At 40.0% G+C, this 27,551-nt stretch overlaps 1 protein-coding gene across 1 annotated transcript; it reads right to left on the minus strand.

Moving 5' to 3' along the window:
- Positions 1 to 95: 95 nt before the first annotated feature.
- On the minus strand, positions 96 to 22,334 carry LOC23687391 (serine protease nudel). The gene is made up of 11 exons (XM_011495306.2): positions 21,310 to 22,334; positions 20,912 to 21,245; positions 19,093 to 20,851; positions 18,856 to 19,025; positions 18,678 to 18,791; positions 2,245 to 2,419; positions 1,570 to 2,187; positions 1,343 to 1,515; positions 837 to 1,290; positions 563 to 778; positions 96 to 498 (listed from the first exon to the last, which is right to left on the minus strand). Exons 1-11 carry the CDS (start codon positions 22,198 to 22,200, stop codon positions 126 to 128), a joined length of 5,277 nt encoding a protein of 1,758 aa, XP_011493608.2. The 5' UTR covers positions 22,201 to 22,334; the 3' UTR covers positions 96 to 125.
- Between the last annotated feature and the right edge of the window lie 5,217 nt (positions 22,335 to 27,551).

Consider the following 27,551-nt stretch of genomic DNA (forward strand, 5'->3'; position numbering starts at 1 on the left):
TTAACCCACAATCATTCATTTCGGCGAGGTTTGTGAACTATCCCAACTACGGTTACCATGGCAGTGAATGGCTCCATACAAGGCGACTAGATCGATTGCGGTTTACAAATAATTTATTTCAAAAATTAATCTCCACAGTTGATCTCTAACCGATCGCACTTCTGCTCGTCTTCGGCATCCCAGTTGACCAGAGTGTACAACGGCCTACTGGGTTTCATGAAGATCGCTTGTTTTTCGTTGATATTCACTTTGAAGAATTTGTTGAACGCAACTGCCTTGGTTGCTGCGCCGCGTAACCTATCGACGGGATCATGTGTCCGATTGGAAGTTCTCAGACGTGACTCCGGAAGCACCTTTCTGCCGTAGACCTTCCGGACCTGTTGGTATCCGACGCGATGACATATTTCCTTGATCGTTTGCTCGTCGTATTTATCGTCCTTAGGGAAGCACTTTGAGTGCCAGATGCCGTAGCTTTGTTGCATCACTTCACCGTAGTTGCTGGAAGGAAAAAAAAAGTATTGATAGGTCATAATGGCAGCGAGGTATGTATATTTGCACTTACGTCTCCGCTGGATTCTGCTGTAGAGCATAGCAGTATCGTTCGTCTTCTTCTCCGGGGCAGTCGATCTCGTCGTCGCAGACGTGATCGTAAGGAATACAAACTTCGCTGTCGCCGCATCTGAAGCTCGTTTTTGCACACTTGCACAGTCGTGGATTCTCATCAGATTTGTCCCAACAGTTGCGAACGCCATCGCATATCTTAGATGGATCGGTTACCCTAGAATCGATCGGTTTGCAATTGATCTACAGAATAAGCTAATATCCTAGAAACTTACTTGAGATAAGTGTAGCAAGAGCATTCGTGTGGCTCATCCGACAAATCACCGCAATCGTTTCGCCCGTCACAGAACTTGCTCTTATCAACGCATTGATGGCTCCCGCAACGGAACTGCGTCGGTAGACAGGCAGTTGACGTATCGTTTATGGCATTGCACGCTTCGGGACGCTCGTCAAAGTTGTCGTCGCAGTCCATTTTGTTATCACAAACCAAAGAATGGCCAATACATTTCCCATGCCAACACCTCACTCCATCGCAAAGCGGCTCAGGAAATTCGTAGTCACATTTCTTATGGCTCAAAACATGTTGAATGTCAGTGTAGAATTCCTTCAGGGAGATCATTTTGACGACTTCGTTGAACCCGCAAAGGCCGTGCTTGTTCTGATAGAAGCCCACTGGATACCATCCCGAGACCTTAGACTTACAAACGACGACTCCAGTACGTGATGCATCTGAAAGAAAGGCGTTTTATAAGGTTTGAATTTGTAAATCAGACGATCATACTTTCGGTATAGCAGTGATCTGCATGGTATATGCCGTTATCTGGATTTAGCTGATAACAGATATGGTCCTCTGGTTCGCAATTCGTCATGTTCATGTGGACTCGTAACGTACGCGTTCTTCCATACTTGTCCTGACCAACGGCGAGGCATTGGTTATCCGTAATGTTATAGTTCCTGAAAGTATCAATTCAGTTACCACAAAGCCCAAGATCATACCGTTCAACGCACTTTTCCGGAATGAATGTCGGCAGAACATGCCTGGTGAAGGTCAAGTTTTTCGCCAAATGAAGCATCACAACGCGTGCCTCGGGCAAAAAGTGATAACAATCCACGCGAACAACCTGTTCGTATGGTCCGGAGATCTTCAGATATGACTTGGCTCCACCGGCCACTACGGAGAGGTAATCGTTCTTCAGATTGATCATCCTCATGCAGGAACTGTCGACCACGATCCAGTTGACCTCGATGATGATCGCACTGCACAGGAACACTCCTTCCAGGTAGATGTCGGCGTTCCATGGCCAATCGTAGTCATCGCCGAAGTTCTCGATGAACTCGATGTGAGCGTTTTCTTGGAAGGTGATGTGCGTTAGAGAGGTGATATTCTGTATCGGATGTGTTGGACGAATGTTGACTTGCACTGGTTGTTCCTTATGTTGGTTCTCGAAGTGACTGATCTCATGTTCAGTAGCATTGATGAATGGCGCACAGGTTATATGGAGGGCCTTACAGTTTGGCTCCGATGAGATATTGCGATACGACATGATCAGCAGCGGCTGATGATCCAAATCCACCGTTTCGTTCACCAGTGGTGTTAGGACGGTTTGATAGTAGCTTTCGTACCCACTGAAAAGCTTGTACTTTGAATACTCGTTCGACATTTCATGGCAGAAGCATACTTACGCAAATCCCAAGAAAGAGCAGATTTTTCCAATCGATTCCACAGATTTGTTATTGATCTCCGCTCCACAGATCAGATCCCACGTTCCGTTAGTGTTCTTAGTGACCAGCCCTTCGTATTTGAATTCCGAGAGGTTGTTCGCATCAAAGTAGACCTTGTGACCATCCGTGAGGGCAACTGAAATTGAAAAAATGAAAAAAATATGTTCATGTAGTAGGCGTGCGGGGCAACATTGGGCATAGGCGGTGTCCTTGACCGATACATCGAAAATCTAGTGGCTATTTATAATGTATTCTTGAAGCTTGTCACATTTTTCCATTATTCTGGTATTGCTTTGCTGTAAAAAGTGGCCTAAAGAGTGGGCGGTTAACGTTAGCGTAGTTACGGTATACTTCATAGATAGGATACTAGCGATATTCATGTTTTTATTTTGATAATCTCATCTAAACTGCCTTCAGGAACAAGGCTAGGAATTGAGCCTTGATCCAATCGTAATCAAAAATACAAAAACCATGGATATCGCTATTCCCAGCCACGCCCATCTTTACCGTAACTTGGGATAGGCGAAAGAAATGTTGATGTCAGGGTTTGCCTGAAAAGCTAGTGATGGACCCTGAGTATGTGTAGTTTAATTGTTTTTTATTTAATCTTTTGAAAAAGAGAAACAAATAGTTTATTTACAACAAAAGAGAACAAATATTTTATTTACAGTATGAAGCATGTTCTTTCTTGTCGAATGGTAATAATTTTCTGCTTGTTTATCAGCAAAAAGCAGAATCGATCCCAGCAGGGTCATCGAATTGTTGCAAACATGATTGAAAAAAAAAAAAACTAGTTAAATATTAATAGATAATAAAAAACACATTCAGGTTCACAACGGATCGATACATGCACACCGAAAAAAAAACGTAAAATAATAAAATAAAAAAAGCTTTTGAGCATTTACAACAATTCCGCGACAAGCGACCGACTGATACGGATAAGTCTCCGCACTCCGAATGAACGAGAGAAAAAACACGAAAATGAAATCTATATAAAAAAAACTGCGGGTTTCTTTATAAAGGAACGGACTCACCAAACGGCTGCAGTCTGTTGCATAATCCGTACGTGTCCATCGGTCAACGAACGTCCAGTATACTCTGGATCCAAATACTGCGACTCCAGGAACATACAAATACAATTTTCACATGTTCACACACTAAAGAACTGAAACCGAAAAACAAATAAAACATGAAGTGGGCGGTATGGAACAAAAACTTTGCAAACCTCTCATTCGATCCTATACATAATCTGAGTGTTTTCCAAAAATTTGGGATTTGGATCAAAATTGAAACTCCGCGGTTTGTATGGGAATCACTATGAGAAAACCAAGTACAACCAAAAGTCTTTCTCCTCCCTTTTTACTTATGAGCGAATTTCGAGCATAAAAATAATTAGTAGCATAAAAAAGTTGTCCATTGTTCTCAAGAAGTTTTGCGAAGAGGAGGGGTTTATACGTGGTTCTTCTCGTGGATATCAATAGGGATGACTGAAATCAAAATCTGAGACCATTTTAGAATCCAAGATAGCGACTTCCGATTTGTGAAAATCACTATGGGTATTTTTCAAACGGGAACGATGAGTAGATGCCGGAAACCGATGCCTGGCGCCATATTGGATTCCACAATAGCAACTACCGGTTTCCAGAAATATCTTAAGTTAAGCGCTGGGAATGGTAATAGTAGTAGGCTTGAATTTCGCGAAAATCACGTGGGTTTCCCAGTACAGTAGTTCAAAAACGTGAATCTCATCAAGTAGCCTATGTTGGGGGCATGAATTTTCCAAATCGTTAGTGTCATTGAAGGCTCTAAATGCGGGAAATGCAGCGGGAAATAGAACATGTTTCTACAGTAATTTTGGGTTGCCCTTAGCAACGATTTTCAGGGCTTTTTACCTACAGCAGCAATAGGCGTGAGTTTCACTGGCTTCGCTGACTACGATTGGCTTTGTTTGGCTACTGTAGAATGAATTTCAGATTTTTTTCCCAACCCCAATGCAATATGGATTCTAAAATGGCGTCAGACTTCAATGTCCGTCATCTACTCATCGATCGTAGATACCCATATTGCAAGGGTTCTGTAGATTTTCACAATCCGGAAATCGCCATCTCGAACTCAAGCGTGTGCTAGAATAAGGGCGTAAGTCGCATGATCGATTTCTCTTCATCAATCCTCTCTTCTGTGAATAAAGGTGACAAGATGTAAGTTTGTCAGCATTTTTTCACTTCAGACCGCTTGGCAGCGATGCAATCTTGCGTCCTGAGAAGAAAAACTGCGGACAAACTTCCAGCTTGTCACCTTTATTCACAGAAGAGAGGATCGATGAAGAGAAATCGATCATGCGACTTACGCTCTTATTCTAGCACACGCTTGAATTTAAAAATGTCATCAGACATCGATTTCCGGCATCTATCATCGGTCCCGTTCAAGAAATACCCATATTACATTGGTTCTCGTAAGTCGTCATCAGGCAGGAGTGTAAGTTGGAATTTGGAGCGTAGAAAGAATTTTGCTGTAATTTATTAAAGCGGTCATAGTTTTTGACCATGTAAATTTGAAGGTTAGTATTGTGTAGATAAAAACCTCTTGAACGTCTAAACAGCCTATAATTATGATTTATCGTATTTGCGGCTAACCAGCCGAAAGAAAATTTTAACCAATACTGTTAAATGTCATGGATATCAAGTTAGGTACAATTGAGTTTTGCGAATACCTTCCACACTCGTGGAATAAATCAAAAAAAAAATCCTAAGTGACCCTTTCTGAATTACTATCGGTTGTCCATATTTGCTGATGTATATTTTCCAAAATATACTTTGCAATAATGATAAATTGAAGCGAAAATTATGAAAAAGTTAACCCTCTAATACCCAAATTTTTGTTTTTGATCTAAATATTATTTTTAGTCATCTAAAATCGTTCTAAACACATTTTGGGCAATAATTTATTTTTATTCACAAATCTTTGAATTTTGGTTTTTGATTTTTGAAATTTTTATTTTTGAACATCCCTATCTTTTTTTATTTTTTCTTGAAGCATCTTCTTGTTACTGATTTTTGGTAATAATAAAAATTCAAGTTTTTACGGTGCTTTTGAAAATATTACATTTTTAATATTTTTCTGGAAACATTTTTATTTTCCGTGTAATTAACGGAAAAATAGGTTTTAAATTATTGTAATACCACCAATCTGTTCTTCTGTGATAGGTTGATAGTAGAAAAATATAAACGGTATGATTTTATATTACACGTTAAATGAACCCCATGCATTTGTAGGTTATATAAAAATACGATTTTTCCAAAAAAAAATACATAAATACAAATAAGTTTTAAAAGTCATAAAAACTTTTTTTATATGCGTGTTATGACTTAAGGTTTAAGCCAAAAATAAAATCATTTTGATTTCCAAGCTACGAAAAAATACACAAAATTCCAAAGTGTACCCCGTCTAAAGGCGGGGTTGGGTATTAGAGGGTTAAACGTTTTCTAGACGTTGCACGTTTTTGTAGCGACCGCGTCCCGTGATTGAGTTGAAGTCGAATTCAGGTAGCTTCTGCGTTCATGAGTCCTCTAGGAGGTCGTGTGTTATAGTCTCACCGCAAAGTTTTCTTCAATTTATTAATTTATTCCAATCTCAAAGTACCTCAACATCAACCTCATTTTACGACCGTTATATGGGGGTCGTAAAAAAATTAAGGTTATAATTAGGTTTTTGGAAAATGCGACGTCTAGAGTGGAAATTCATATTCGAGATTTTCGGAAAAGTTGAAGCAAGAATTGAGCACTTTCCAAAATGACCATACAAGTTTTCATATTCCGGCTATAGATGGCAACACTGCTCGCCAATTATAGGGGGTGTTCTATGCAATTATTATTTAATTTTGAAGATAACTATATTCAATGTTCACCGAAGTCGAAGGAAGTGTTGCATGCTATACATTCTACCAACGCATAAATGTTAATGTTGCTGGCAACACTGTTGAATTGAGGAAAATACAAAATATTAACATTTCAGTAAGATTAGAATAATGGAGTGGTCAGCAAGGTTGGAATAAACTTCCACTGATTGATGTACGGCAATATCAATTGGGAGCTGTCAACACTGCTCAAGTTAAATTGATTAAACTCATGTAGCAGTTTGTTAGGTTAAGCAGGCGTAGGCAAAGAGTTGATCAGGTTAGCACAGGCTTAGATTGTCATTTATTGTACATTACCCATCGAGACACAACAAGACGTTAATATTAAAAGCTACGATCAACAACTTCACCCAACATTTTAAATTTTCTGCTAGTTATATAAATCAAATCCAAAGCAAACTTGCAGCACAGACAACAACGTAATAATTAGAACAAATTTATTTCAAATCTATCGCCCAATCCACACTAGCATCATCAATTTAGCATGTTGCATGAAACTCTGTTTTGTGCATCGAGACCACCAGAAGCCGCTAGTGCAGGGATTGAATCCTGAGAAAATTGAGAAAATTTCTCACTGCACGCTCTCTGTAACATCATGAGAGTCTATTTATCGTATACTGCTACAACTCTAATTAGATCGGGGGGATAGTAGTGCATGATAAAACCCATCTAAACAAGCTTCAAACCCGGAGGGTATTTTACGTATTAGTAAAATTTAAAAAACTACCCCCTACGAGCTTGAGCTTGATTGGTCGCCCATGGTTGCTACTCAAGTATCGCCAGGTCAGCTGCACTTACACGGATGGTTGCTTGGGACTAACAGACACCCTCAGTGTATAACTGCTGGTGATCTTCTATTGTTTTAGGCAACAATGGCCACGTCAGAATGCAGAATAATGAGGGGAACCAGTTTATGCGGAAGGGTGGTACATTAATGGCAGAGAGGCTTGCTGTTTCATTAGCAGACTGCCTATATATCAGGCGTTAGGAAAGACGTGCTATAATGATGAAAGAATGGAAGCGTAGGGAAACGGTATTTTTCCGTCTCTGGTTCTAGCAAATGCAATGAACAGTTAGGTCTCCTATTATACACATAGTCGGGGACGTTATAGGAATCCGCGTTTTAGGAGAACCAGGGTTTATGAGATTTCATCAATTTGGGGGGGTGTTGTTAAATTTTTGTATCCGTTAAGAGAAAGCACAGTACTGTCTTCGGCGGAGTTCAAGTACTCAGTACGAACTACCTTTAGGAGTTGAGGATCATCCATTTAGTTGAGAACTTGGCCGGAAGGGGCGCTTTTACTGACTTGCACTACATGAGCCTTGAGGGTTAAGAATGCAAACTTTGTAACATATGATATTTCCAGATACTAATGTTTTGGAGGGTTGGTGTCTTCGGTAGAGTTGTTCAGTACAATCTTTGTTCTGTGGATAAATCTAGTCCGGAACATTCTAAAAGATGTCGTCTGCGGCAAAGTTTGTCCAATCCCAAGCACCATGGCAATTTGAATTCCAACTGGTTTTATTTATATTTATGGAAGTTTTATAGTAGATTTGCATATTTTTTTAGGCTTTATAGTTATTTTCATCTAGTACAAATGATCTTGGACCGATTTAGGTTTTAATCACTTCTACAAGAACACTTCGGATGCACCGCAAAACTCCATTTTTACTAAGAACAAGTGACCTTGTCAACAGTTTTATCAAACTCTGGTACTTATCTCCAAGAGCACGATCTGGGGCAAGAAAAAGAGCTCTTTGCCGAGAACATAATGTATTGCTCCCCAATCAATAAGCGCACTTATATGTCTATTATTGATTGTGGCATTATCAATATTACCATTTACGGGACCACCTTGTGTGGCTTGTCGATCCGTTCTTCACGGAAGTCTTTGTTAACTTAGGGTGCTCAACTTATTATCTGTAAAACGTACAGTTCCAGTGGTGTATGAGTAGAACTTGACCACTAGATTTCCCCCCTGCAAAGAGGTGTACTTCTGGTGGACACGTTATTAGTCCGGTTGCTTTCACAGCCCAACATCTGGACCTTGGCGATGTTCACCAAAGCTGGAATTATCATGGAAATTCTTTTGCATCTGTAATTTTTTGATATATTATACAATTTTTAATACCGTCAAAAGACATTTTTTATGTTTGCTCCAATCAGAGATATTCACAATCAAAGTAGGCATGTTTTTGTGGGAAAAACAACAATAACTCCCGAATGGAAGAATATAGTAAATTTCTTCACTCTAAAAGTGTTTCATAGACTACTTTGATGAGATATTTGAATTGGAAACGCTAGAGCTAGAATACCAGTTTTGTTCGGACCTGAGAGAGAGGAGACAGCTGGCTTAGATTGCGAGCTCTGAAAAGTCACGGGAACCTGTCACCAACTGTCACTGGAAAACCGGCACATTCGAATGGCAAAGCGTGAAAAACCGTCAAAATTCAAGTAAAAGTAATCAAAATTTCTTGGTGGTTTTCGATGATTTCACATTTTAAAAAGTTGAAATCCTAAATATAGTTGTGTTTTGGAAAACTGCAATTGATTTTTTATATTCGTATCCTTTTTCATGGTGAACAACAAGAAGTGAATATGATTTTGACCAAAATAAGTTCATCTGACCGTTGTGCACAAGCCAAGTATTTAAAAAAGAAGTCAAAGAAGGCAAGAAAACAAGCCAACTGTCAGTGAGCTGTCTCCTCTCTCTCAGGTTCGGACCACTCTATGTTACCGTAGGAAAAAAAGCTCTAAATCCGTCAATTTAAGAGAGACAAAAAACCTTTTTGGCAAAGTTGCTTGAAATTTAATGGTCTACAACTTTACTGAAGCATGTATAATTTCTACAAATAAGAAAGTTAGTAACTCAACTTCTGTGCAAATGTTGTCCACCATACTTTTCAATAACACCAAACAAAGGGCTTAACTAATACAAACAACTTTGTGGAAAACCCTTTTCGTCTAATGTTGCATTCTAAAGCTCAAAATGATTCTCTCCGCTTGAAACAGTTTTCTGGACCATAGTGCACTGCTTTGTATGTAATTTTCAACATCGCATGCGGAACGGCAATAGAAAGCGGGGCCGGTCGTCAGCATGAACCATAACATGCTTGTCGACTTAGTGTTGGCTTACTTTCATTTGTTAACAGCTCAGTCGAGATGGTGTGATCCATTCCGTTGCAGTTTCGCTATCATTGCGTTTGGGCCTTAAGGTGAAGATGACTCGAAGCCAAAGTTCAAATTTTCAAGAGTACGGATCTGGAGAACCAAACACCCGTTTGAGCTGAAAACCTAATCGATTGGGCACTAGCTGTTGGTGACCAACCGATAAGGTTTCCAGTTCGTTCTCCAGATCCGTGCTCTTGAAAATTTGAACATTGGCTTCGATTCATCTTCACCTTGACCGCGTCATAGGGTCGGTGTCATAGGGAAGGCTGCAGCACATGGCGCGCGTTTCTACTTACAAAACAAGTGAATCCTGATCACAGCCTTACTATTTACCGGTGAAATAGCAATGAAAATTAGCTGAGATCCTTATACTACCTTCTACAATTATGTTCATTACGGTACTAACTAGTGCATTTGTCATTCTGAGCTCATTTGAACGCGATCAACCCGCACAAGGATCGAAAGAGTGAAAAAAGTCATTTTTCAATAAATTTAAAACTGAATTGCGCCAGCTGATGGAACAACCAATTGAGTTAAAACTTTGAGAAAGCTGTTTTTTCTTAAACTAAGTAACATTTCTAGGAGGTGCCCTGCTTTTACAACTTTTTTGTTTTAGGGCCATTTTATAATCTTATGCTCTCGTTTTACGCAATGTTGCCGATGATTTGGCTGGTGCTACGCCATCCAGATTTCAATCCGGACGTGAATATTGAAAAACTGCCGATATTAAACAGTGAACAATCCTTTCAGGTGCGTTTAGTGTGATATTCTTAGGCCGGTTATAATTAGTTTGATTAAGATTTATCGCGTTTAGTATCAATAGAGTTTCGTGTTGTAAACTAAAGAGAAAATCGATGAAGAGAAATCGATCATTGCAGTTACGCCCTTATGACACTGAACGCGAGATTTGTGCACCAACGTGATTTTTTTTCAATACTGCGCTTTTTTTCCGGCCGACGCTACTACGCCACCCGGACGGATGATTCCGAGAATTAAAAAAAAAAACGATATTTGATGGTTATTGTGTGGTTCTGAATGAACATTGTCCTAGATCTTGTCTTCCAACCCTGTTATGATGGCTGATAATCAAAAGCCTGTTGAAAGAACTCCGAGAATGTAGCATCGGATCGGACATCAAACAATCTAGTAGGCATGGCACAACTTCGACGCCTCACTCCTATAGTAACGTCAGAATGGAATGAAAGGTTCTTCGTGGGGCTCCCGCAGGCCAACAACCATTCTGAACTCCACATTTGGCGATCCTACCAGAATTTAAAACTTATTTTCGTGTACCTCGAGAGCCTGGATTTGTTAGCAAGCGGGAGTTTCCACAGAAAAAATGTGTTTGTATCGTTTGGTCTTCCGACACCGCGGATGAAAGTCAGTGTTTGAAAAGTGATTGTGGAGTGAATTTTCAGTCTGGAATAGGTAGATTGAAAATAAAACGAATACATCTGTAAGTAGAATTTTTTTACATGTTTTCTGAGAACAGTTAAAAAACTATGGCTGACTGAGGAGACAAGGTGAGATAGTTAGCCGCTGCACTAAACGTTGAAGCAACATTGCTTGCTCTTGTTGAAAATAATACAATCCAGCATCTCCTTAACAGTTTGAGTTGCGCAAGAGTACATTCGAAAAGCATATTTTGTTCCGCTTGATTTTTTTTTCATTATTTCGAGAATTTTAGGCTAGTTCATCTCGGGACCAACGGCTTCACTTCCCTTCCGAAGGAAGTTATGCAGTGTTGCTTGAAGTCGGATGTACACACTGTGAAGTTTGGATAATCACCAAGAAGGAATCACCCTTCACGCGATGCTTATACAACTTACCCAGGCAAGTGTCGGTTCGCAAGTGAGGCAGCATGAATGCATTTTGTAAGCAAGTGACAGTAGTGAGATCATTCAGAGATGCCAACCAGCTTGCTGTGATCAATTCTATGGCCACTCTCCGACGCAATGGATTCTATTGCTCACATTCTCCCTCTGCTCCAAAGAAAATGTAGTAAAAAAATTGTGAATGGACAGAGTTTTCAAAACATATTTTAAAATTGAAGAACATTGAAAAACATAAGTCATTCATTTTTTTGATCATCTTCATTGCCTTTCAAAACTGTTTATGTTATATAGCAGCATTCATCTCATCCACCTATACGACATACGACACACAAAATCTCGGATAGTTAGATTCCCTGCAAACTGTTCGTTTTGGAAAATCTCTTCTTATTAATTATTTTACTTACATATTTTGAGAACACAAATCTCTGTATTTTTCTATTAAATATGGATATTATTGGTCTGAAAGCTTTTTTGGCATAAACTGTGCTGTTATTTTTAGTTTGTCAGAGCGTCGTTTAAGATAGGAACTGTCATATGATTCCGCAGTCACCTCAAAAAACTTTTCATAAAAAGTTATTTACATCAATTGCAATAATACTTCAATTAATCGTGCTATTTCAGTCATACAGATATTTTATATCAAGTCTCACTCGTTACGAGGTCCAACAAATTGAACAGTTTTTATGCTCTCGTCTTTTTCGGTTTGGCTTTTATGAAAAATGTCAATCCATTGCGAGAAATATTTGATGGTCAGTTCTCCATGCCACGTAACTTTTGCGCTAGAGAAGAATTTATCCACGTGAGTTTATTATCGTCTATTTCTGGGTTTCTATGAACCATGACTCCTTTTCATGATAGAAACAACTACCACCAATGAGTGCTGCTCATCCAGCATTCTCAAATTATTAATTAAATTTTAATCATTTGTCGGCATATTCCAACTTTTCTTCAATGTACATTTCCATGATGTACCTCATGACAAACAACACGTATTTGGCAATTTGTTCAAAGAGAAAAAACAATTATCATGCTTTCATGTCGTTATACAACTTGTTGGGTTTCTCCTTCTACGGCAAAAAATACGCTCTGTACTTTCATTCTGAAATTTGCACAATACAAAATAATTGAATTGCCGAAAGTCTCATCTGACACGTCAAATGACAGGCTCTAAGAATCTGTTTTTCACGACGGACAATGCGGAGTCTTTTACCCTAGAACAAACATCGTGCTCAACAATTCTCAATTTTATCAGACATCAGATACTGCCGGGGCTCGTCTTTCCCCACGGCAACGGTCTGAAATTTTCACCAAGCAAAACAACAAGATCATCGCAATTTCGGTTCTCGACAGTGGACATTACCGGGATTCGTTTTCCCGTTTTTAAATGAAACGCTATTATCGTCCGACCTGACATTTGCACCAAGCAAAACAACAAGATCGTCAACATTTTGGTTTTCGACAGCGGAAATTACCGGGGCTCGTCTGTCCTTACGGCCAACAACACGCTATAATCGTCCGATCGACATTTGTCCTTAGCAAAACAACAAGATCGACTAATTGTCGCTTCTCGGCAGCGGACATTGCCGGGGCTCGTCTTCTCCCTCGGCAAACAACACGCTGTAAGCGACCGATCTGACATTTGCACCAAGCAAAACAACAAGATCGTCAAAATTTCGGTTCTCGACAGCGGACATTACCGGGGCTCGTCTTTCCCCACGGTAAACAACACGCTATATCGTTCGATCTGACATTTGCGCTAGGCAAAACAACAAGATCGACGAATTGTCCAGAAGCGACATTGCCTCAGCGACAGCAGCGGACATTGCCGAAGCTCATATTCTCCCTCGGCAAACAACACGCTGTAAGTGTTCGCACACCAATGCTCCTTCTAGAGTTTTCTTTTCTGCATTCACTTTTTTTTTCCACGAGCGTAAAACGAATCTGAATAGGGGGCAGTAGTGTCCACTAGACACGCACCACGCTGCAGCCTGCACTTTTGATTTTCACTTTCCCACTTTAGCAACGCTGCAGGGTGATTCCTCCCATTGATAAAATATGAAATAAAAAACCAGGCATCTTTCTACAAATTAGTAGAAAACTGGTAGGATCGCCAATGTGAAGTTTGGATAATCACCAAGAAGGAATCACCCTTCACGCGATGCTTATACAACTTACCCAGGCAAGTGTCGGTTCGCAAGTGAGGCAGCATAAATGCATTTTGTAAGCAAGTGACAGTAGTGAGATCATTCAGAGATGCCAACCAGCTTGCTGTGATCAATTCTATGGCCACTCTCCGACGCAATGGATTCTATTGCTCACACACACAATTGACAAAGGTCATCAGCTCAGCAGAATCAGAATAATTATATCAATTCAAAATTATGCTTATTTTCAAAATTCCAAATTCTTCTCAGCTATGAAGTTAACATCCTGCTAATAACAGAACATATTTTACTGCATTAGATTATAGAAAACAATATTGAGTTTAACGGGATGAACATTTTAGAGCTACCTATATTTTCCACATGAGTCGATTAGATATTTCCGTGCAAAATTATGCAAATCAATTTGATAAGTTAGTAATTTAACCCGTTCGAAAATTTTGATAGCATTTAAAATTTTGCTAATTGTATAGGGGAAGATCCCCCAGTGCCGGACAGCACCCAATACCGGACAAAGTCGAAACAATGAGAAATCATAGTCCAATCAAGATAGTGTATTAGTAGAAAAGATAGCTCTTATGTAGACTAATGTTTGCGTAGAAAAACACATGCTTGAAATATGCATGCCTTTTTAAAAAAGTAGGAAAGTTTGGAAATCTTAAAAAAATTGACGTATTTTCTTAATTTTGAGCCTATTTAGTAATTATTTTGAATACGAAAAAATACTTTGGATCCCGCAAGCATGATCGAACATAATCCTAATTTGATAGTATGAATGTATTTTGTAGCATAATTGAAGTAAATATGGACAAATTGCAATTTTGGTTAAGCACCTCCTGTCCCTCAGTTTCGGACAGCTTGATTTGTTATATGAAATCTTTGTAATTATTGCATCAGTGTCTCAAAATACTTTCATTTTTCATGGGTTCCGTCGATCATGGTATCAAACATGCAATAAAATTAAGAAGAATGAACATTCAGAACAACATCGTAAATGTGCCATTTTTCATTATACATGAAAGAGGTTTTTGATAGGCATCTTGCAAACTAAAAAAGACTCAAATTATTCTTGTAAATGTTGCAAATGCATTGAATTGGTAATTATAAACTATTTCCATAGTGTACACATTCAATGATGTTCAAATTTATAGAATCCGAGGCATTTCCAGATCGTGTCCGGTATTGGGTGCCACCTTTCAAGATCGATCAATTTGGTACTAAAATACATCATCAAAACGCAATGTCAAAATTCATATTTCTACTTTCAAATTTATTTTTGTACACTAGAAAAATGATAATATTTATCATAAATGAGTAACACGAGACCATAAAATCAATATTTTTCGAATTATGAATTTAGTGGCTTGAGTGTCCGGTACTGGGGGATCTCCCCCTATACAAATAATAATGGAACTTCGCTTAAATTGTGTGTGTCGATTTTATCATTGCTTGTCTTAATATATGTATTTCTATTTACCAATTTAAAAATAAAAATATTCGATTTATTGTGGGCTTCGTAGCCGTGCGGTTAGCGTCGTCAGTCGTTTAGGCGTATTGTGCTACGGAGTATGGGTTCGATTCCCGCCCCAGTCGGAGAAAACTTTTCGTCAAACGAAAAATTCTTCACTGGTCCACTGGTCGTTCCATGTGTCCGCTGTCTAATGTAAGTTATGTTCAGTCTGTGCAGCCTATGGCTGAAGACGGTGTAAATTGTCTTTATATTTCCGTAAAATGAAATAAATCGATTGATAATTGAATGTTGGTGAGCGTGAATGACTATTGTCTTTCATATTTGCTTCAGTACATTACGTATACAGCTATTTTTGCCTAAAAGCTTGAATGTAAAACTGACTGGTTGGTTGCATTTTTATGAAAGTTGCATTATTAATCGGTGAGATCGAACTGATTATTGCTTAATGTACTTTTTTTGCCTCCTAAGTATCATGTATCATATGACTATTGCTTTGAGAAAAATAAAAAAAGACTGTTAATAATAATACTACTACTACACCGTGGCAGTTAGAATGTATTAATCCATACATACAAAAAAAACTAGAAATTGTCTTCACAAAAATATCCTTCACGCGACTGGTGGTCGTAATGAAGAAAAAAATATGTCCTTAATGCAACTGGTGGATGCCATGGAAAAAAAGAAGTTCTCAATAAGATTGGTAGTTGAAATAATAAGAAACCCTAAGCGACTGATGGTTGCAATAAAAAAAAGGTTATTAACGCGACTAGTGGGTGATATGGAAAAAAATACCTTACCGCGACTGGTGGTCGCATATTTGTTCTAAGCAATGGTGGTGTACACTTGCTACCGCGACTGGTGGTCGCATACTTGTTCTTAGTAACTGTTATAGATGTGGTTAGCTCGACTGGTGGTCGCATACTTGTTCCTAGCAATAGTGGTGTACACTTGCTACCGCGACTGGTGGTCGTATACTTGTTCCTAGCAAGTATTATTGATGTTGTTAGCGCGACTAGTGATCGTATATTTGTTGTTAGCAATGGTGGTGTACACTTGCTACCGCGACTGGTGGTCGCATACTTGTTCTTAGTAACTGCTATTGATGTTGTTAGCGCGACTGGTGGTCGCATATTTGTTCCTAGCAAGTGCTATTGATGTTGTTAGCGCGACTGGTGGTCGTATATTTGCTCTAAGCAATGGTGGTGTACACTTGCTATCGCGACTGGTGGTCGCAAATTGGTTCCTAATAAAAGTGATGCTCACATGCATCTGCGACTGGCGGTCGAAAATGTATCTAAAGAACAAGATATGTGAACCCAATTATGTGTGGTAACTTCCATTTACATTCAAATAGATCAAGGTATGTTAAATCAAAACAAGTAACAAAAGTCAAACAAGTCCGAGTGAGTATTTCCGTGGAAGTACGGCGAATAGAATGTATAACACGATGAAAGTCAAACGTGATGCTACTCTGTAGAACACGTATATGGCAGTCCATTAATAGTAATATTTTGTCCAAAATTAGTTCGTTTTAGAAATGTCTTTGCATAGAATTAGCTTGCCGTTTCTAATGAATCGAAAGACATTCAACCGATCAATAATTTCAACGCCGTTCTGATTGTGTGGGTATCCTACAGCGAAAACATGTTTCAAAGTCGCATGTGCAAGTGAACTGTAGAGATATGAAGCAGTATACATCAGTGAAGTTCTTAGCGATGTAGAAGATATTCCCTGAATTCCTAGAAGCTTTCGTGATGACAAAAACGATGTGAAAACTTAATTTTTTTCCTGAGAAGAGGGAGGATGTGTGGTTCTGAATGAACATTGTCATAGATCTTGTCTTCCAACCCTATTATGATGGCTAATAATCAAAAGCCTGTTGAAAGAACTCCGAGAATGTAGCATCGGATCGGACATCAAACGATCTAGTAGGCATGGCACAACTTCGACGCCTCACTCCTATAGTAACGTCAGAATGGAATGAAAGGTTCTTCGTGGGGCTCCCGCTTGCCAACAACGATTCTGAACTCCACAGTTATGTTAAGTGGTAACGTTAAATAAATGATGTGAAAAAAAGACTTAGAAATAGTAGCGATAAAACATGCACGCACAAGGAGGACAACGCCGCCTTGGATGGATTTTGATGAGATTTTTCTGATCACATATTTATTGGTACCTAAACATTGAATACGCGTAAGTTTCAAAGTAGGGAAAGTGTACCAGTAGGGCGGTTCAAAATTTAAAAATGTTTGAGAATCCAATCTCCCATATGTTTCTTACTATCCTTACCATAAAAATAGTGTTCTGTAAAATTTTCAGCTTTCTAGGTGGTGATTTAAAGGTGGCCCAAAGACAATGTAGATTTGTATGTAAATTACTATGGAGAAATTCTGAGATATGTTCCAAACCCGCTAGTAATGTAATGTAAGTACAAACTTATTATCCCATAGTAAAAACTCATTCTTCAAGCCATAATAAAGAAATTTGCTGAAGAGATTAATTCAATCCAACAAATAGCAGAAAAGATATTCATGAGTTTGTTTGTTATCAGTTTGCTAAATATGGGATTATAGCCCTGCAAACATGTACAAAAATCCCAAACAAAATTTGCTCAAAAGGGATTTGTTTCTTCAGCAACATTCTTCATTAAGACTTGAAGAATAAGTTTTTCAATATGGGATGATACGTTCCAACTTACATTACAGTACTAGCGTGTTTGAAACATTTCTCAAAATTTCTCCATAGTAATTTCCATAGAAACCTACTTTGTCTTTGGACCACCTTTAAATCGCCACCGAAAAAGCTGAAAATTTCACAGAACACTATTTTTATGGTAAGAATGGTAAGGAACATATGGGAGATTGGATTTTCAAACATTTTTAAATTTTGAATCGCCCTAGTGTACCACCTATGGCCATAGTGGCTCCCTATTTGGCCATATGTGAAATTTTGATAACTTTAACATTTTAAAACTGTTTGAATGTTTAAACATCAATATATATTTTGAATTTGTTTATCGGCATATCGGTCTATTTTGCTAGAAGTAAGAGGAAGCATGGAGAAGAAAGCAATGAATACTAACTAGATGGATAGGTAGAAAGCTGGGAGGGAGAAACCAATACAAAATTTCTGTACGTCATAGTGAGCCGGGATTCCACTGTCACGAACTGTCACTGTGAGCCCAGATCTCAAACATTGGACTAACATGGAAAAAGCGCGTAACTGATTAAAACACATTTTCGCATTTCATCAAAAGTGACAAAAATTGAACGAAAATCAATTCATGCACATAATGCAAGTAATGTCACGTGAGCACCTTTCAACTGATTGAATATAAAGCATTGGAAAACGCATCGTTTTACTTTTTCCAATGAAAATTAATATTTATTGCATAGAAAACTGTGGCCCTTTTTCCATGTTTGTCAGGAAAGATCGAAAGTACACAACAAAAGAAAACTAGCGGTTTTCCCCAAGCCTGCCTTGATTGTTGTTGGCAAGCTGGAGTTATCTTGCAGTTCAAACAAACGTTGTTCTATATTTTGTGTGTAGTATCGGTGCCTCCCTCCCAGGTAGAAAGCAATGAATACTAGTTGGATAGGTACCGTAAGGGAACGGCGAGAGAAATTGGATTAGATGTTAAAGAGGGCATATCATATGAAACAGTATTACTTGAAACGTCCTTCCTTGTAGCTAACGTCCCCTATGGGAACAGCTTGGGTGTGTTTTGAGACAGCCAGGCTGTCATTAAAATTATAATAAACAAATTATCGCCAAACTTACTGTCGTAAGAAGAGGTTTAAGTATATTAAAGCTCCATGAAAATGGGCCAATAGTAACTTACGACAATCCAGCTCATCTTCATGCAGAGGACAATCCGGAACCGCATCGCACAGCTTCTTCTCGTCGATGCAGACTTTGCTCATTCGGCAAGGATACTGTCCAGCCGTGCAAGAAACTATCAAAACCAAAATACATTAACATGCGACATTCAGGCGTTTAACTCATTTGTTCAATCTTACAGCAATCTGCTTCATCGGTCAAATCCAAACAATCCGTTTTGCCGTCACAGATCAGGAAGTCGTACTTATCCTTCAGGTAGTCGCGACACGTGCACCGCAATTCGTCCGTACCGTCTTCGCAGTCGATGATCCGATCGCAATGGTGCGCAACGTTGATCGATTGTCGGATTCTGAAAAGGGGAGTCGCAACAATACAGTAACCTGAGTCGAACGACGAGCTAGGGAGGTTCCACTCACTTGGAACACTTGAACCGCCGGTATTGGTAGGAAGTTTCGTTCGCGTCCTGCGTTTGGTTCCTCAGCGATGTGTGCAGGTAGTGCATGGACAACCGGAACTGGTTCAACCGACGGGTTTTCTCCTCCACCAGATTGTGAATTTCGCGCAAAAATGGATGCTCCTCCACAGAAGCATTGGTCGCTTCGGCTTCAACGGGCTCGATTTGAGTTTCGCTGTGTTCCAGATCGCCGTGGGTCGTGCTGGAACTTTCCACCGTGGTGGTTGACATCGGTGTAGAACTGGTGAAATCGGTTGTACCACTGGAAGCTGTAGAGATAGTTGTCGACGTAGCGTTGTCTGTTCGAGTCGCTGCGACGCTGTCGCCCAATTCCAGTTGACGCATCTCCATATCGCGATCCAAACTAGGTGGACGAGGTTTCAAATTTGCGATAGCTTCGTTAATCTGCATCCAAGGAGCGCTTGAGGTGCTGCTGTGGGAGGAATCAGGTTGAGTTGATGAGGTAGAGTCTGGAGTGGTCGGGGTTGTTGACGAGGATGAAGTTTCTTCGACCAAATCGGAGGGTAGCGTTGTGATTGACGCATTTGAGGGATCCGCTAAGGATGTTGCTTCGATATTGGTAGTAGATTCTACCGAGGTCAGTTCTATAACTGTCGTGGTGAATTCTGTCGTTGCATGTACGCTACTTTCTGTGCTGGGTTCTGAATCGTTTGCCGGTGAGGAATGAGCAGAAGATGAGTCGTCTAAGGAATCAGCGGCAGGGGATGTTGTGCAAGGTGTATGTGTTGTTTGATCAGTAGATATCGTGGCACTGTAGTCCACTGAAGTAGCGTTGTCTTCTTTTGTTGACAGAGATGGCAAGGTAGTTTCCGAAATGAGAGTGGTTGCATTGTTAGTTGTAGTTTCGGAGTTCATCGTTGTTGGATGTGTGAAGCTTGTTTCAGTTGTGGATGACGTGCTTTCATCCATTGTTGATTCTTCAACTTTTTCCGGAGAAGTTGAAACACTTTGCGTTGAGCTGCTGACAGTCATATCTAAGGTAGTATTCGGTTCTACTGTAGTTGCCGCAGTGGATATTTGAGCAATATCATCACTCAAATCTTTCGCAGATACTGTCTCTAAAGTTGCCGACATTGTTTCAATAGTAGCAGTTTCAGTGCTTGATGCTTCCGTCACGGTAGTAGCAGGATCCGATGCTTCAGAATTCTCCGCGAGGAAATCGATCTTCGAAGTGACAGCTTCTGTAGTAGCTGCAGCAGTTGTTGAACTTGTCGCAGTACTATTCTTTGGTGTCGTCGCTATGGTTGTTTCCTGTATCGATTCAGCTAGCAGTTGATCCAGCGAACAGCTTAGTTCATCTTCTCCGCCAAGACAATCTACCTTCCCGTTGCACCGCTTCTGCCTTGGTATGCAGAACGATACCCCAACTGAGCACTGGAAGCCGGGACAATCCTGACGCGTAGAGGACGAAGTAAGCACTTCCCTAGTTTTCCTTTGGATCCAGTCGTTGAACAGTGCAACTCTCGTATAGACGCCAGGCTCGTTTGGTCTAGCGCAGCCCTCTCCATGGCTTACCACTCCCGCCAGATACCACTCATGTGGACTGGAGACACTAATGCAGGCAAATGGACCTCCCGAGTCACCTTGACAGGCGTCGTGACCTCCACTCATTTCGGCAGCACAAATAGCGAGTCCATCGCGATCATTTTTATGTTTGCAGAACGGTAGAATTGGGACCGTAACCTGCATCAAATGATCAGCTAAAAAGGAAAATCATCTATGAGATATATTTGAAACATTTAAGCTTGCGCGGGACGTACGTGATCCACCATGCTCTCTGAGTGCTCCCCAACCAACAGCCGTACACATCGTTCCCGGTTTCGGACCCCAAATCCAATCCCGATCGTTGGTAGTCATGTGTCGGTCGGGTAGACAGATCGGCCTTACCCATCGGTTGTACTGGAATGGTCTGTCCGAATGCATCAGACTGATGTCGTTGATCATCTTTTGCGCGCTGTATCCTCGGTGTATGAACACATGAGTTACCGTTGAAACCTGCACCTGAGGAGAGAAGCTACGTCTACGGAGAAGACCCGCTCGCAGCTCGTAATGGTGCCTTGGGAAGTTGTCACAACAGTGAGCTGCCGTTACGATCTGGGAAGTAATTCGAAGTTGACAATAATGCAGTTGAAAATAACATTTCTGATATCGAACCTACCCAATGTTCATTGAAGATGCTACCACCGCAATGGAATTTCCCGTCTCTGAAGATTCCCACAATGAATGGGTAAGCAGCCGGTTCAGCTTTCGTTCCGCCAACGATCTGCACTAACTCTGTAGCATTTCTCTTTCCACGGATTTTAATACGAAGATTTTCCATCTCGTTCTGCTTGCTGGATCCACACTTCGGTGCCGGACACTTAACATAGTTTATCAACCCGTTACAGGTATCGGTGAACTCCGGTTGGAACACGTGATGACTTCGTGGACTTGGTTGAATGAATGGTCCCGGTAGATCTCCATGGTGCTGCAGAATCACCGGATCGCGATCCGCTGGTCCAAGTTCTGCTTCACAAGCCTCTCGTGCCAGATTCAACGGATTGTGACAAACCGGATACCACTTACCCTTGTAGTTCCGATGCAGGACACCCACTGAATGGCCAACCGCAAACGCCAGGGGACTTCTCAAGTCTCGTACCAACATCGTACAATCCTGTTCGTCCTTCCGATTCATGCAGTTGTTGAAGCCATCACACTTCTCGATCAACGTAAAGCACCTTGTCTCGGAATGATGCGAAGCCTGATACTCAAAAAACGTATTGAAACACGAGAACGAGAACTTGTCACATCCGAAGCAGCCCATCTCATCTTCCGCGAGAGGGCAGTCTACGTAACCATCACAGCGCCGTTTGCCCGCCAACCGTGACAAACACGAGCAGTGCGATTCGTCACTTCCATCGAAACAGTCCACCCGCGAGTCACACAAATGTGAACTCAGAACACACTGAATGCCATCTGCACAGGGAACCTTGCCTCGAGGACAGTGCCGATGGTGGCCACGAGCCCTCGTACTACCCACAAACAATTCCTGTGATGATTGCAACATCATCGAATCATTCCCAGCTAAAGGTTTCTCCGTGGATGATGGCCCCACGAAGCTACACACCAGTTGAGCTCCTTCTAGATCCGGATCGTCACTTGTTCTTTTTCCGGAAAGATTTTGGATGTTGAGTGGGACATTCATTAGACCTGAAAAGAGCACAACAAATCTTTAGTGAGCATTTCCCTCCTCAAAGTGGCTTTGGCACGAACCTTTGGGGAAGTCACCACGTGGTTCGATGATAGTTTCGATCACGGGATCGTTCAGCAAGTGTTCCGGTGTAGGCCCTTCGCCTAGTGGGAGTGACTTACCTGCTGGGTAATTGTGTCCTCCAGCATAGACCGGTCGCATAGCTCCGTAAGTCGGCGGAACCTGATAGAAGCAGAAGTGGTTCGGAGTGAAGCCTCCGTACGCGGAGTTAACCAGAACCTGAGATGTTGCCTTGAGAGTTTCTCCTGTAACCGGGATGCTAGTCTGTCCAAGGCCTCCGTATTGTTGAGCCTGGAAGTGGTGCTGATTGCTGGACAGAGTTTTGATGGGTGTTCCATGCTGCTGATTTCGAAGCTGATCACAGAGGTTCAAAAATGGACCACTGGCTGCAACTGTTGGCTGTGAAGAGTACTTGGTAGCTCTGAATTCTGGTGTATCGATTGTTGAAGGCACGTCGTGATTGAACTGCCCACGGTTACGTGATCTTCCCATGATGAAGTCGTGAATTTCCACTGGAAGAGTAGATTGATCGAACTGTTCTTCGTGGAATGGTGGTGGAGGCCGACCATACTCTTCATAAAGATCATCCACGGATGTATCCGGTAAGGCTGAACGATGTTGGTTTGGAGCAACGGTTGAGGATGGAATTGTACAATTGTTCGGTTCCTTCCAACCCCCATGCTCCATGTCGACCGCCGCCAGAAGATCGTCTATATTTTTGATACACTCGACAGTTCTTGGTCGATGTTCGTCTGGATTGTATTTTAAGTTTTGCTTTTTGAAATGACTAATTTTTGGCTGACCGACCAGCTTTTCACTAGAAGATTGAGTTGTGGTCTCGTTGCATTTAAGCTCCTCATCTTCATCTGATCTGAACTCAGGAATTTTCTTCAACAAGTCATCCAAGTCTTTCACGCAGTCGTCTTCAACAGGATTGTGCCTGTTGACGTTGAAAGGCTGCGGTAGTGAGCTGTTTGTTGAAGTCTTATTTAATGATTTTATTAGATCATCCAAAGTCGGATCTTTATTAGTTTGTTCCGTAGTTGTTACAGCGACGGTAGTTGTCTGCAAATCTTCAGTCGTTTTCGTCGAAACGGTTTTAAAGACTTTCCATGTTGTTTCATCTACCAAATTTTCTGCGAATTTTTCCATTTCTTCCTCTAGATTAAGATCCAACGGATTGATAGTAGATTTTTCAAGAGGTGGCACTATTGGTACAACTTTTGTATCTTTTTCGGTGGTTTGAGTATTAATTTTATCATTCACCACAGAAGTTTCACTGGCATCACTATCCTTACCAACCGCAGTAGTTGTTTCCAACTTGGTAATCATGGTCGTCAATTGATCCTCATTTATCGTCGTGCTGTCTGTTGCCTGATCAATCATTATTGGTTTGGGTTTATCCTTCTTCATTATTTTCCCAGAGCTTTCATCTGAATCCATATCACTTAGTTTTTTCTCCTTTCTCTTCGGAAAACTGTCACTGAGATCACCTTTCAGATCGCCACCATGCTTACCTTTGCACTCCTTCAGCAGTCCACTCAATTTGTGCTTTATCTCTTTATAACTATGTTTGGTCTCCTTGAGAAACTGTTCAAATTTTTCGCAGTATCTTGAGCAGTTCTTCTCCTCAGGAGCTTCCTTCTTGCACCGCCGACTGTACTCTTTCTTAAGCTCCTGATATTCCTGTGCGCTACGCCTCTCTCGCAAGACCCCTTGCACCTCAGCACTTCGTCTACGCCTCCTTCTCCTCCGCATCGACCGCATAATCTCGTTCCTGTTACCATCATCACGGTAAGGTGCGTAAACAATCTTAAGGGTCAAATTCTTTTGCGTCAATCGCTGAAGCGCCCCATCTATTCCTGGTTCAAAACCACCCGTCCCTGTGTCCTCATTGGATTCTTCACTCTTCTCCAACTTGTTGTCGTCCACCAACTGAATGCGATTGTCGCCGTTGAGATCTCGCTTTCGCCGAGATTTATGATTATTTTCAAATCCTATCAAATGCAATGCACTGGCTAGCAAGTGCTTCATTGGTTTCAGAACCACATCTATCAGATCTCCATCGGAGTGCGTTTCTTGATGATAAACCACTTGAACTGTTTGAGGTGCTACAAATACAAAAAAGAAAAATTTTAAGGAGATAAATCAAAGTAGGCTGATAATATTCCGAACGTACTGAATAATACACGCGTCACAGCGCCTATGAGAAGTGTGAATATGATTGTCATGGCGATTACAATCATGATCATCAGGAATAGTAGGCCTATCCGGTTTATGGCATTCTGTTTCCATGGTTTTCGTTGAAGTTGAAGATCTGAAAGAAAAATAAAAGCGAATCATTCATACAGAAGTTATGAACAACATGGCTTATGAGTGATGACATAACATTTAATTTTGTTTTGGCCTCAGAACGCACTGGTTCTCGGCCATGCAGCGGATTCAGTGACCTACATTTGGGACATTTTCGGAAGTTACGGAGTCAGCATGTTCTGTATTTACTTATTGTTTTGTAGTGCGTTGCTGGCGTATCGTATTTCTTTCGATTGAGGAAAAGACCCCCGAAGCTGCGATGTTGTTGTTTCTGTTTTTGTCATTTACAGTAGTGTTTTTGAAAACATTTATGTTTATTTAATTCAGTACGCAATGCGGTAGTTATTTTTCCCCAAGATCAAATAATTAGCGTGTACAACAAAGAAAGCCAAATTCAAAACATTATATTAGCACTGTGAGAACTGCATACCTCTTATTCTCCCATGTTCATAAAAGTTTGTAAAGGTGAAGATGCATCGAAGCCAGACCTCGAATTTTCAAGTGCACAAATCAAGAGAACCAGACAACCGTTTGAGCTGAAAATTTAACTCACTGGTCACTCGCTGGTGATGACCAGTGAATTAAATTTTCAGCGCTAATAGATGACTGGTTTTCTGGATTTGTGTTCTTGAAAATTCTAGATTTTACTTCGATGCATCTTAACCTTAACAATGTAATGCTAGTGATCCTTTATAGAGAGATAAGCGGAAGTAAAATGGAACGGTTTGGCAACAGACCAGCAGTGCTGATTTTGCTCGGCGTCGAGAATAATATTGTAACACGGACATGACTTCCTCATTGCTAAAAAGTGTATTTTGTTTCTTTATAGATCTATGAGCTACATATCCAAACTAATGAATAGTCGAAAAAATCAACAACTAAAAATCGCATTGACAAAAATTTTAAAAAGAAAAATATTTCATTTGATTTGCTTCATGCAAAATTACTTTTACCGAAATAATTTCAAGCGCATTACATTACTCCTCAAGAAAAGCTCAAAACAAATATAACGCATGTTCGTTTGGCTCACACTTTGACATCTCTTGCTGCTCGATTGGCTTACACTTTGACAGAAATGTCAGCTTCCGCGAATCTCTCTTATAAAGGATTACTATGTAATACAAAATCTGTTTCGCATGAGCGAACCGGAAATACTACCTAAGATGTCTTAGGACGAAGTTAGAAGATTTTGCTCTATTACGTCACGTGTCATAAATACGTGTACCATTGTATGGGACATATATTTCTGTATAGTTAGAGGACTGAACACAAAAAGTTTTACTTTTTCATAGTAAACTTCAAATGACGTGTACACAACTTGCACAAATTGCTTCCAAATCACTTTAAATTTTGGGGAATGATTTTCTTAATAATTGATACCGTTGAAGCATAGGGGGCTTGCTCATATTTTTTTTATCGAAAACAAAGAGTAATTTTCAATCTTTAATACCATAATACCACACCTAAGTTATAAGTGTGCACAAAATATGACGTTTCGCATATAAGGCAATAAGAGACATATTTGCTATAACTGGACACTTATGAGAAAAGTAATAAATCCTCGAGCTGTTTAGTTATTCTTTATTCTTTATTTATTGATATTTAATTCAACGGACTTCTTATAAGTCTAATTGAATGTACTATTCTAATAACAGACAACATCAAATATAACTTTTCAATATACATCGAAACAGATGACAAAACAAAACAAGAAGCTAAACATATCATCATAATCCTAAAAAATCACATTAAGTTCAGTTTTGTAGCAAAATTGCACAGTGCCGGTTATGTTCAAGTGCCGTAATCGGGGGGTCATTCTTTAAATTTCAAATATTGTCGAATTGATTTCGACAAAATCAGTACTTCATTGATTTTTTTAATGAAATAAAATTCAACATTTCATAAAATTAGTTTCAATATAAAAAAATTCAAAAGTATTGAGTCGAAATATATTTTAGAATAATCCTTTTCTATTAAATTTGGGTCTGCTGCATCTGAAAATGGTGTCGACATTCTTACAACTCGTGTATATCATCAGTTTATAGCAAAACTAATCTTTGTAAATCTGCATAACACGCCTAAATGTATGCAAATTCCCTTGAAATAAGCAGTTTATTCAGCAATAAAGGCTTCTACGAGCAAACAACTATTCTTGTAATGCTTTACGATTCCAAAAATGAGTTCAGTAATTCACACTTAAGCTTACACAACATTTTTAACACTCAAAGTTTGCATGCTGGATTACAATCGGTGGATTGTTTAGTACCGACGTTTACAACAGTATTCCATAAATAACTGTGAATATATCTATACAAAACTGACCTTAAAAAAATGAAATAGTTTAAAATAATCATTAGATATCTATAAAACAACTAAAAACATGGAATGTCTGTGATGCCAATGAAGTATTAAGCACCCTTGAAAATAAATGCTATTGGGAACCGCCCTTATCGAATTCACCCCAGTGATCAATTTGCCCCCGGTCTACGGTAACGAAATTCGAAATACAGTGCCTTCCCTATTTTGGCAACATCCACTTTTGTCTACCTCCGATTTTGGCAACACCCGTTTTTGGCAACATTTTCTTCCCGATTTTGGCAACACATTGAAACATATTATCAATTGATTTTTAAGTACTGAAACCTAATATTGTGAGCTTAAACAAAGTGAAAATAAGTCAAAATGAAAATGCTGCTGGCCATTGCGAGCTAAGAAAACTAATGTTGAACGTACTTATAAGTAAAACGCGTATATTTCAAAGTTATTGTTTAACGTATAGGATAATTCTCATAAAGCAGGCAAGCTGTATAAATAATTGCTACATTGTTTAGAAGGCA

Source organism: Aedes aegypti, chromosome 2 (genome assembly GCF_002204515.2).
Source record: "Aedes aegypti strain LVP_AGWG chromosome 2, AaegL5.0 Primary Assembly, whole genome shotgun sequence".
NCBI lineage: Eukaryota > Metazoa > Arthropoda > Insecta > Diptera > Culicidae > Aedes > Aedes aegypti.